The 12,833-nt window shown below is 36.1% G+C and overlaps 1 protein-coding gene across 3 annotated transcripts in view; it reads right to left on the reverse strand.

Moving 5' to 3' along the window:
• The window catches only part of LOC137387048 (gastrula zinc finger protein XlCGF57.1-like), a 37,729-nt gene extending 25,165 nt beyond the window's left edge, over positions 1–12,564 (reverse strand). For all 3 annotated transcript variants that reach the window (XR_010977865.1, XM_068073337.1, XM_068073335.1), the window contains exons 1-2: positions 12,481–12,564; positions 1,227–1,330 (exon numbers count right to left, since the gene is read on the reverse strand). Coding sequence is in view for 2 of the 3 variants with exons in the window: in XM_068073337.1 (XP_067929438.1) it covers positions 1,227–1,330; positions 12,481–12,535 (159 nt within the window). In the remaining variant the exon portion in view is untranslated. The remainder of the gene's footprint in view (positions 1–1,226; positions 1,331–12,480) is intronic.
• Positions 12,565–12,833: the final 269 nt, after the last annotated feature.

Here is a 12,833-nt window from a genome sequence, read left to right on the forward strand (position 1 = left end):
TACCTGCAAAATTGGCGTTGAAAATATGTGACACACGAAAACTTCAAAAAAATGCACCTCTTTTGACCTTGTATCGGTCATAAAATCGCTTTAAGAATACATAGAGACAAAAATCTTTGTTCACCACAATGCCCGGAATGTCCTGCACGCAATGGAATACAGAAGACTTGAGACTAGTGAAAATCAAAATGGTCATATTCCCATACTGTTTTTCCAATATGTTGTGTACACCTGATTGTGAAATAGCCGTATGTATTACACTGCAATACAATGTAATACTATTGTATTACAACATAACACACATATTGTATTACACATATGTTGTAAAGTGTCTGTACACTGTACAGTGTACACATACTATGTATTACACTGCAATACGACGTTATACTACTAACGTAATACAACATAATACTGTTGTAATGCTACTGCTAATACTAATATTATACAGTAGTATACGCTGTAATACTACTGTATAATATTACAATTACAATGCAGCCAACTAATTAAAAAGTGACATATAGTTTGTTTATTTTTGTATGGCCAAAAGGGTGATTTTGGTAAGATCTTGGAATGAATAAAGTAATTTACATGTATTTTACCGTTATTATAACATGAAATTCCTATGAAATAACGTAAACATTCCTGGAATGAATTATTCACGCTGTAGGAGCGTCTACTGTACTCAAACAGAACACTTTCGTAAGTTTTCCGAGTTTATGTCATACGCAAAACAAGTTATGCCACTATCTTTCAAATGGTTATAGAAGCCTGGGCTAAGGTATCTATCTCTAGTGTCATTCTAGCTTTTACCAAACAGGCCCATGACCGCGGAGAGACTGACTTAAAAGAAGATGAGAGGGTCCAGCCCTACTTGATGTAGAAATATGGACAAAAATGAATAAAAAAGGCCATACAAGCCCATACACACACCTATACACACTCACCCACACACATACATACACGCCTATACACACACGCCCATACACGCGCTTTTGTGGCCTTTTTTATACTTGTATCTCAAGGTTCAATTTTGCCGGATTTTTCACAAATGATCAATTTAACTATGAGTCAGAAAGCACAAATAAAATCCTGCAGCCAATAATGCAGCTGCTCTAACGGTGTGTGGCTACTTGTAAACCATCGTTGTTTTAGTTGAAACTACTTCATAACTACTACTTCATAAGCGAAGGTAAGTTGTCACAGTGCTAAACTTCATCCATACATACCATTATATCTGTCTCCAATACCTTGTCAAAGTTTTCGACAGCTGCTGTCATTTCCATTTGGAGGTTAGTGGCTGGTGGTTGGAATCGTTGTGCTCTCTTTCTGTCTAATTACACAGAATTATGCATGACAATTTGAACATAAAACTTCACCATGAATAATGAAAACACCTAAATGCCTGTAAATACAAATTGAATTTGTTTGTTCAAGGGTTGAAGACTTGGCACAATTAGAGGCAAATGTTGTGATAACTAAGATAAATTGATCAAATTGTTAAGAATTCTGTAAAGGCTAAAAAACGCCTAATGAAATAAAACACATATTTACCTAAACAGTCACATTTTAATGATTTAAAAATACAGCAGGTTTAATTTATAAAAAAAATTATTATTTTAAACATGAATCAATTTATTCATTTTCAACCTTTTTAATTACCCCAGGACACTTATGTATTCGCGTCATCTAACCTTCACATTTTCGCGGAGTCATCCTCTCACGAAAATTTCACGAGCGAAACTAAACTAACATGACGAATGAGCGAAAACCCGAAGTTAAATGGCTTTGTTCATCGATATCCGCAATAAAATCGTCATAACAGAAATACAGGTAATTGTCATGTGTGTTTGGCTCAATGGGAAATTTCTGGTAAACTCATTATATAGCTAATATACCGACTGAGCAGCAGACTTGTATTCCATCGTTGCAAGTTGGGGTGGCCAATGTTAGGCGGCTAGTTATGAATGGGGGGTGTTTGGAAAGGGTGGTGTCAGCCCTCCCAACAGGTTTCTTTCACGTAGGGCCTCAACCGGGTCTCTAATGTAAAGTTTTAAAAAAATTTATCAAATTTTTGAAATATTTTTCTATTACCGGTATTTGAGATTAGTTACTTTCAGGTAATGTGACTACCAAGACATTTTCAGATAAAAATATGCTAAACTTGACCGCAGTTGAAGCGCTCAAAAAAAACTTTTTTATGAGCATGTCAACAAAGATCAATTTAGCCGATTTTATTATAAGTTCATCCGAAGGTCTCCACGCGTTCGATGGGCCATTGCTAAACGGATGTTTGGGAAAACTTTCCCTTTTGCAAACTTTTTTAAAAATCGGTAACAAGAATATTTTGCCGATGATGAAAATAATGTCACCCAAGAACTACTAAAAGTGGATGTTTATCTCCATGGCTTGGAATAAAGTGATATTCTACACTCTACAGCGATATCAACCGTCCCTGTAGCCGTTGGGCATATAACTGTCTGGGTTAATGACGTTGAGGTCAAGTTATCTAAAGCAATTTATCATCGCTTGGGAACGGACCAAACTAACCCGTTCGAGCTAACCAAGTGTTCGAGATAAAATTTTACATTTTATCCGAGGGCGCGTTATTTGAGTTTGACTGTACTTAGTCGCTGAAAAATCCTAGAAAGTTGGAGCGGCTCAGCCGGCCAGCCGCCCCAGGGAATACAGGCCTGCTGAGCAGCATGGCAAAGCAAATTAAAATGATGATATCAGTTTAGTCACCGAATTTGTAACTGATGAATATGAAAGTCTGGTAGGTGAAGTCATAAAATTGAATAATGATTATTGTAGTGATGAATTTCATTACCAAACAAAAACAATATCGACCCTCACCAGGTCCAAACACATTGTACAGTTTTGGTTGTGAAGTTGGTTGTTATCTAATTTCTTCTTTTTGGGCTTTGAGTGCGAAAGACATGTGAAATTCATGGCAGGAGGGACCTAGACGTCATTGATAGTCCAAGAAACGAATGGAAATGATCAAATTGAATTATCGATCTCACCCACACGTTTCAACCTGCGGTTTACAAATACGAACTAGTCCCAAATTGAAAAAAAAATTTTATTGGCGAACTGGACTTGAGGAAAGTAATCTGTGTTTTTCACTGCATTTATTTTCACATCACTATATTTTCGCACTCATCAGAGCCGCGAAATTAAGTTGCAGCGAAATTTTACTGTGTGCTACTCACGAAACTAATTACTAGCGAAATAAAAATGTCCTAGGGTAGGCTAAATTCAGCCTTGCCACTTTAAACTTGCTGTTTTCATGCTGATAACAGAACTGTTTAAACTTCACTCGTTCTCGACAAAAAATATGACATGAATTTCAACAATTTTATAACTTTAAGGACATGTTAGCCCATGTTCAAATGAAATACTCCATTACCAAGACATTGTTAAGCAGTCCTTCAAATAGAATTATCAAATTCAAGACAAAACATCGAGCAAATAATGTAAATGCATAATTGCTTATTATTTGGCCACAACTAGAAAAACAACTAGCCTGGACCAAACATTTGATGAAATATGTAAAAGACAGTGCCTGAATGTTTACAAACAGAATGCTAGTCCTAGTTTTTAAATGCTTCAACCAATCACAATATATTTCCAGATTAGAGATAATTCGCTAGCAGTGCGAGCAAACATTTGAGTATTACATCCGCCAAGGTAGGTACCTGCAGCGGCAACAGACCTTGAACAACAAACTCCGCTTACACATCATTAATGTACTTCAGTTTTAGAAGTCCACAAATCATTGCAAGAAATATATTATGAGAAACTATTATAGAAGAGGAAAGTGAAGGCAGTCATTTATCCGCCTCGACAATGATTTAGCTTTACTCAAGATAACTGAGAAAATCGGCTACCAGCTTTAGCATAAACATTATATATGTAAGATTTCAATAGTGTTAATTCAATGGTCATCTGCCCAATAGAATAACCCACAATTATTTCAATGAGTCATCAAATGACTTGTCTAGAGCCTAGATGTTTTTATGTAATGGTAAAATACAGCTGACCTGACCTAAAACAGGATATTACGATGGAAAAGCGTATTTTAATTGTTCAAGTTCACAACCATGTTCACAATGTAACAAATACCTTTGACCATACATCACGGGGGCAATTTCATAAAACTTTTCTTATGTATCAGTTGTAGGCAAAGGTAGTTTGCTTCTCTTAAAGGTGCTTCACATAATCCAGCAAGACTAAGTGTGAAGAACATATCCACAAAATTTCTAAGGATGATTTTCATTATTTGTCATTTCATAGCCATTTTATTCAAAACAAATTACTGTACTTTTCGGACTATAAACCACATGCCTATATAAGCCGCATCTACTTTAGTTTCCAAAATGATTATAAAACAATACATAGGCCACACCTTTGTATAATAGGCTGCAGAACCCAGGACGATGCTTCGTAACATGGCAGCAACTTTGCTGTTTAAAACGGAACAGTGCCTAACAGCATTTTTTCGTACTAACCGACTCTTTTTAACTTAGTGCCTAACGGAACAGTACTGAAAGGCATTGTTTCGTTTTTTTCTTTCGCCGCCAAAAGCGCACTAACTGGATATTCCGGTTAATGCGCCCTATCGGTGAAAAAAAGCCACAGAATAGCCGCCACCTTTATATAAGCCGCATGGCTGAAGTCATCAGAAAAAGTAGCAGCTAATAGTCCGAAAAGTATGGAAATAATATTCGTGTGTACATACTGCACTAGATGACACAGACAGGAAATTACTGTAAATTAATATTATTATTAATAATATATTAATATAATTAACCCTTTCAGTCCTGATCCCGACTAGTTCGGGAGAGGTTGTGTTCACTTGGGCCTGATCTCAACTATTTTTGGACACAAAATGAATAAATTTATAGATACTGCTTTTATGTGTATCATTTTTTATCTTTAATCCGAAAGATAACAGTCTGATGTTTATTTTGATACCAGAAATGTGGTTGGATAAAAAAAATTTACCAGGCAAATCCTGCGTTACATTTAAACTCTGGAGGTCGCCATTTTGAATACATTTACCGAAAGTCGTTGCTAGAATTATGAGTCCATCTAACGTAGCTATAAGTTCAGGTAAACAATTCAGCAGTGAAAACGATTCAAAATAACAGAACGATAAATTATTAGCAGCATAAAGTAAGTTTGAAATGTACTACAAGAGAATTATTTTTTTGTTTTAAAAAAAACTTTAGCCAATAAAACTGTTCATAATCCTATTAGATACAAATGACATAGTAAAAGCATGTACTTTTGGATATTGTTGTGCAAGAAATTTAGAAGCAAGAAAATTATGTCGATTTTATATACAGTAATACTTCAACTTACGAGTGCCCCAATGTACGAGAAACTTGAGATACGAGCCAGCTTTTAAGCAAGTTTTAGCACTAACATACGAGCCATGTTTGAGATACGAGCATGTGAGTCAGTTGCCAAACATGTCGGAAGTGTTTTATGAAAACAGCAACACGACGTATTTTTAACTGGTCAAATAATACTTTTGTACTGTGTTATTTGTGCGCGATCTTAAGTGCAGAATCATGTGAATTAAAAGTACTGTGCATAGACCAAAAGTTTGCCAGTAAAATGAAAGATCATGCAAAGAAAAAGCGAATGATAAAAATTGATATTAAACGGAAAATTATTGAAAAATATGCGAAATGTGTTTGTGGGATTGAGCTAACTCAGCAATATGACAGAAACCCATTCACAATTATCAAGCATAAGGATTATATTCAGGGCATTTAGCTTGCAAAAGGGCTAACCATAGTTTCTATACGGCTCAGCGATCTTCACGACTGCTGATGGAGTGACTGCTCAGGCTTTAGATAAAAGACAAACAATTGGCCGGTGACAGCGTACCTGAAACGATGCTACGTGAAAAGCCCGGTTTTATCTATCAAAACTATAAAAATAGACATTCGGACAAGTTGGATAGTGGACGTGCATTAACCCTTTGTGACAACACCTGTGTTCATCCTAATCGCAACATGTTGAAAGGGCGACAAAGGCAAATGTCTTTAGATAGGTTTATCTTAAAACGGTCGGGTGGTCGTAAAAGCGAAACAAAGGAAAAATCAGCTAATCAGCAACTTAAAACTATGAACGCCGAAGAAATTTTAATTGCGTTATGTTAAAAATGAAAGTTTGCTTTTAGGTTTGCTTCTATGTTTGTCTTTTAATACTGTGATAAAATCTAAATTTATTAAAGTCAACTGTCTTAATGAAAGACAACTTATCTTTCCCTGTCTGGCAAATGCTAGCGTTAGCTGCTATTGTATGTATTTAATTTTAAATTTTAATTAATCACATTTCCTTGCATTATTCTTTATTTGTTGCTTTTTGAAAGCATGTGGTAAGTTAGGACAACAACCAACATGTTCTTTGTGTTACAATATCTTGTTTTGAGTGTTTTATTTGCATTTTCTAGAGTATGGAAACCAATCAATATAAATTTAATTGTTCTATATATAAATAAATTGCACCAACATGCAAGTAAATTGACATACGAGGTCAGTTTGAGAACGCATTAAGCTTGTAAGCTGAAATATGACCGTAAGAATTTTTATTATCGTTACGCTGTTACTTGTTGTTGAAGTTGGAAGGGTAAGTAATGAGTCTTTTACTAGTGGCAATGATGGTCTGACCAGAGTTTCCACACCTGTCAGTGATTACCAGCAACATATAGTTATTATTTATGAACATTTACTTCATACGTTTTTTGATAATAAACTTTCTTTTTATACTTACTTTGATACACATTGTTTTTACTCGCTTTCATGCATTTGTAGATAATTTCATTTTCGCACACAAATTGTTTGCATCTTGTCTGTCTTCTTATCATAACCGCAAAAATGGTTGTTTACAGTAATTACAATGTAAATGTTGTCTATATAGAATTCAATTATGATAAATAGACATAATAAACCAATCAATCGAACTATGGATCGGAAGCTCTTTTATGCCGTGATATTGCATATAGGCTGATAACTTCGAATCTACTGATTGGAACTTGAAAAAACTTTTGCAACTTGCTCCTAACGCATTTTTTCATCATGCTCATAAATGTTATTGGAGTTTTATGAACCAAAAAAACTCACTGGTAGTACCAAACAAACATAGACTTTTCGATTTCCAAATAATATTTTGTTTTGAATCTCATCAATAACATCTACTATAAGGTAACTTGATGCGCATATATTGGTATCAAACTGCAGCTAAGAATGCTACCAACAAACTGCAAAAAAAACATTTTAAATCATCTTAAACGCAACATTATTTATGCGCAATCTAATCCAACCCACTTTATTAAATTATGAGTGTGAAAAATTGTTTAAGCCTGGCAGGCAGTCAACTGGAAAATAATTAGGACTGCAAGAGTTAAAAATAATTAAAGTAATTACAGCTTATGAGTAAATATTTCATAACAGCCTAAATGACAGCCCGTTTTGCACGCTACACACCATGTGCTCCAAAACGATCCTCTACAATGTTCCTTAATCTTACAAAACCCTTACTTTCATCAGCATCAGTGTTGCTACTTTAATTATCTGTGTAATCACGAAAATCTGAATCGGCTATAATGTCGTCAACACAAGTAATGCTCTGTTTTCTAACTCAAGAGGTACATACACAAGCCATAAAAACACTAAATAATTGGAACAACCAAAAGAAAAAAATGTTCGTTTTGTGGTTGGAAAATCCCAAACAAAAAATTAAAACTGCTTCATGATTTTCTTGATATTTTTGATCGTCTGATTCAGAAGAACTTTCCGAGTAACCATCATCAGTCTGGTCAGCCCCAAAATCACTGCTATCAGAATCTAATGAACCAAAAACCTCTTCTAAAACGTGTTTCGTCCATAATTAGAGTAGCAGTTACCATCGTTTTTTTGAAAATAATTTTTATTTGCAAATTGAGTAAAACGGAAATTATCACAACTTATCAGAAAAAATATAGAACAATTTTGTAACAGCCGATATTATCGCCCCAGTCAAAATAAAATCAGCCCGAACGGCCGATTGATTCAGCTTGGTGGGAAGTTGGGTTAAGATGTGATACTCGAATGGTAAAAGGTTCTGTAATCCATCATAACTATATGTAAAAAATCAGTTCAAGTAAAGATAAAAAATATTCCCTGTTACTACTAGTATGGATGACAGCTTCAGCTGAACCACGGGTATCCTTTAGCGGGATATTGCCGAAGCCAGGCCGTAGTCTACACAGACAAAACAACAACAAAGGTCCATGTAGTTATCAGCAAAAACAAAAGTATCCACCCAAATATCTCCTCAATCTAATGAGCAGCACACAAAAAAACTAAACCAATCGACAGAGCCACCCATCATGTCAAAATATTCCAAGTTTCAAATCATGTCTTGCACAACTCACCCTATGGTTTATTAAAACTTGTCCCAAAGTCCCTATTAATTTGAGACTGTCCGATTGCTGTTTAGAAATGGTCGCCGCTAGCCTAACCTAACGTTTCGATTCAACACCTCACTCAACTATCGGAGCATTGCTAGAAGATGGAATCAAAAAGTTCGGGAGCAATCGGCAATGCATCGATTGTTGCTGAGATGTTAAATTAGGATGTTAGGTTAGGCCAATGGTGACCATTGCTAAAACAGTAATTGGACAGTCTCAAATTAATAGGGACTTTGGGACAAGTTGTGAGAAACCAAAAGGTGAGTTGTACAATACATGATTTGAAACTTGGAATATTTTGACATGATGAGTGGCTCTGTCGATTGGTCTAGTTTTTGTGTGTGCTGCTCATTGCATTGGTGAAATATTTAGATGGATACTTTTGTTTTTGTTCATATATACGTGGGCATTTGTTGTTGTTTTGTGTGCGTAGACTACGGCCCGGCCTCGGCAATATCCCGCTAAAGGACACCTGTGAGCTGAATGATACAGAAAACAGTCTAAAAAAACTAGCTGCCGTTGATGGAAGCATGTAACTCCTGGATCAAAAAGTTCCTACTTTTTGGCATACAGATATGATTGGATTATTCGGCAAATTACTCATGGTTTAAAAAAATTAATTTGTGTATTTTTACTCACCATCATTTGGTTAATTACTCCGAGCTTATCAATTAAAAATCAGTGGGGTGCTGGATTAGTAATTACTATGCCAAACAGATGCCGAAAGTGGTAAGCTACCCTAGACCCAATTCTCTGCCACCTTTTGACACAATAATGGTGTGTGGCAACCAGACTAGCCCTAACAAAAATGTTTTTACCAAGTCTTTGATATGAAAAAAGCACTGACTCCTACGAAATACAGCACTTATGTGTTTCCCAGTGCACAACCACTTGCTTTGACTGACCGAAGTAAACGAAGTGGAACTGGTTCGGGCCTAGTCAGTCCCTATCAACTGATGACATGAGTGTCTTGTTCTGTTTCTAGACACTTGGTCTTGGTCAATCGAACCCTAAGACCTCGATCCCCGAGGAAAAAAAGGGCCATCATGTACGTATCTAGATCTAGTTCAAATGTTTTCAATAAGTCAAGTAATATTCGAAGTAAGTAAAATCATGACTATAAAAAGTGCGTTAAAAATTTCCTCGTAGGTCGCGAGAAGTTCTCGGTAAAAAACTGTTATGATAAAATGTTTTGCCGGCTGGAACAGCCCTAGGTACGTCATTGGATACCGATCTGGTATGATGTGAGTGTGTGTCATTGTGTATATTGTTAAAATTATTGATTAAAGACTCATGCACACTGTTGGAGAGAATTTTTATAAGTAAAACCATTCGAGCCGACTTCCGTCTGTTCTTAAGCAATTCCAACCCTAATTTGTCTCTGGCCATAGTTACGCTCTCCACCCCTGTAAGATCCGCAATAAAACGCACAGCGCGCCTCTGGACATTTTCCAGTTGTGTTTCATGTTTTATGAGGTATGGATCCCATACCTCACAAGCGAATTCCAAAACGGGCCTGCACAGACTAAGATATGCAATTTTTTTGACGTTTCTGGGTGCTCCGTGTAATACTCTCCTCAACATCCCTAACCTTTGATATGCTCTAGAGGTAATGTCATCTATGTGTATGTCCCATTTAAAGTCATTAGAGACACTCATTCCCAAGTATTTAAAAGATTCCACAATCTCCAAGTGTACGCCATAAAGGGTATACGATAAATTAACTTGGTCGATTGGTGGCTTCCAGCCAAACAAAACTACCTGGCATTTTTTAACATTAAACTCCATTTTCCATGTGTTAGCCCATCGCTCAAGAGATAAAAGATCTTGCTGAAATAAAAGCGTATCACTAGGCGTTGTAATTGGGCAGTATAAGAGAGCATCATCAGCAAAAAGGCTTATAGAAGAATGTTGAAGAGAACTTCCAATATTATTAACATAAACTAAAAACAGTGAAGGGCCCAAAACAGAACCCTGGGGGACTCCGGATGTAACTGCTAAAAAGCTTGAGTTACTTCCTTAGATAACCACTCTCTGAAATCGATCAAACAAAAAATTTTCTATCCATTTGATTATTGACTTGTCAATTGTAGTACGAAGCAATTTGTCAATTAACAGACCATGGGAGACTTTGTCAAAAGCCTTGGAAAAATCCAAGACTGCTGCATGTACTGATGTTTCATCATCAACAGCCGCCATTATTTCATTTGATGTAGAAACAAGCTGAGTAGCACAGGAGAGTCCTCTCCTGAACCCATGTTGGTCAGGGCTTAAAAACTCCTCAAGTATTGGGCTTATATTGCTAAGAATAATATGCTCTAAAAGTTTGCATGATATACATGTTAAAGACACCGGTCTAAAATTTCCAGGGAGCTCTTTGTTCCCTTTTTTAAAAATTGGTACAATATTTGCAGTTTTCCAGATGTCTGGCAAAACTCCAATATCCAACGAGTATTGAAAAATTAGTGTTAAAATTTCAGCGGTATTATTTATATCAATACTAAGATCGTTTTTTGTCAAGCCATCTGGGCCCGGAGCTTTGGCATCTTTAAGACCTTTCAACATTACTATGACACCATCTTTAGAAACAACTATCTGACTTTTTGCTACCCCATCACTATAAAAGGTAGGCCTGTGGTCTGTTTTTGAAAATACGCTTTGGAAAAATGTGTTAAAAATCTCAGCTGTCTCTGAGCAAGACTTGTTCTTAAAAGCTGATGTACCGCTACCACCACTCCGGCCACACTTTCTTCGGTAAAAAGAATAAAAAGGCTTACTGTCCCCCTTGCTTAGCGGTTCAAAAAGAGTTCTAATATAATGCTCATGTTCCATTTTTTTGAAAACCTTTTTGTTTGTTCGTCTGAGTATCTTGTACTCTTCAAGGTCCTCTGGCAAGCCCGATCTTTTAGCTTTGTTATAGATCTTTTTTTGTTGCGTAACAGCTGTTTTGGCCTCTTTATTAAACCACATAGGCTCATTTGGTTTCGAATTTTTGATCTGGTATTTGGGAACAAACCTTTTAATTGCCATCTGTAAATCACTCTGAAAACAGTTCCAAATCACATTTATATTTGCATTATCCCTAATTAGATCTTTTACTTTCACCAGTGTATTATCCAGATGTTTTATGACAGCTGGGGTATTAGCCTTTTTGTACAAATTTAAAAACTTTTTTGAGGTAGTAAGATGGCTTTGGACTGACTGGAGCTGTAACTCCACCATGAAATGGTCACTCAGGCCAGGCTCAACAATATTCAGATTGTCAACCAGCTTCTCATTATTAGTAAGAACAAGGTCCAAGATATTCCCTCTAACGTGAGTCGGCTGTGTCACCAATTGGTGGAGCCCATAAAACAAAACTAAGTTTAAAAAACATTTGTGTACTTCTCTTTGATTTGAACCGGGCCTAACGGCCATATGCTCCCAATCTACATCTGGAAAATTAAAAAAGTTACAAATTAACACGTTTACAAAGTTAATAAATAAACGTTGTATTGGATGTATTGTTTATTGCACATCGCAGTAAACTATTGTTTTTCGTAAATAATTACGCCTGGGTACAGGTTCTATGCATACAAATTAAGCAGAATATTAACAAACTGACTTTTGAGCTCAACAAATATGTATAAGTGTTTCGTTCAGCTAAAACTTATGAATACAATATTTCTATTCCGAATGAATGGTTGGAAGAATCAGCACTAGGATAACGAGTGGTTGGTAATAGCAGTATTCAAGTGTATATATTGTGGATTAAATAACTATTAACCGCGATCGTCCAGCGATTGACCAGAAAATGAGAAATATACCGACTGTAAAAGTTTCATCCTCGTGGCTAACCATTAGTAATAGCGTGAGTTCCTAGATGCGTCTAAGCAACTTCGCTGCGCGCGAGAGCGAGCCGATCCAGACCCACTTGAAGAGATACTGAACAAAATTTACTGAGGAAGGTCAACTTTTACCTTATTTGTTTTGGGCAATTTACTATGTTCAACAAAGTATAAAGTATTTCTTACAGCAAGGAAATAGGAAAATATGCCAATATAACATAATGTGCTTGCTCATCCACATACAACTGAGTATAGAACCTTTTTTCAGCAACGTATTTTGTAAAAAATCGTTTAGATAACACCATTGCAAAAATAAGTGTGAAACGGACTCGTTACTGGGAACACTGATATTTGATCAATAATCTAATCACGAAACACGTAGAGTTTGGCTTGATTCGTTAATACCTTATGTGAGGGAGACGCTCGTCCTCCGCAGTTGTGGCAAAGCGAATACAAGTGCACATGTAGAACACATGTCTACGATCTACATCGCTAATATCGCTAAACTACTGTATTTGAATACGGTAACGACACATTAT

The sequence above is a fragment of the Watersipora subatra genome, chromosome 2, assembly GCF_963576615.1.
Source record: "Watersipora subatra chromosome 2, tzWatSuba1.1, whole genome shotgun sequence".
NCBI classification, from domain to species: Eukaryota; Metazoa; Bryozoa; class Gymnolaemata; order Cheilostomatida; family Watersiporidae; genus Watersipora; species Watersipora subatra.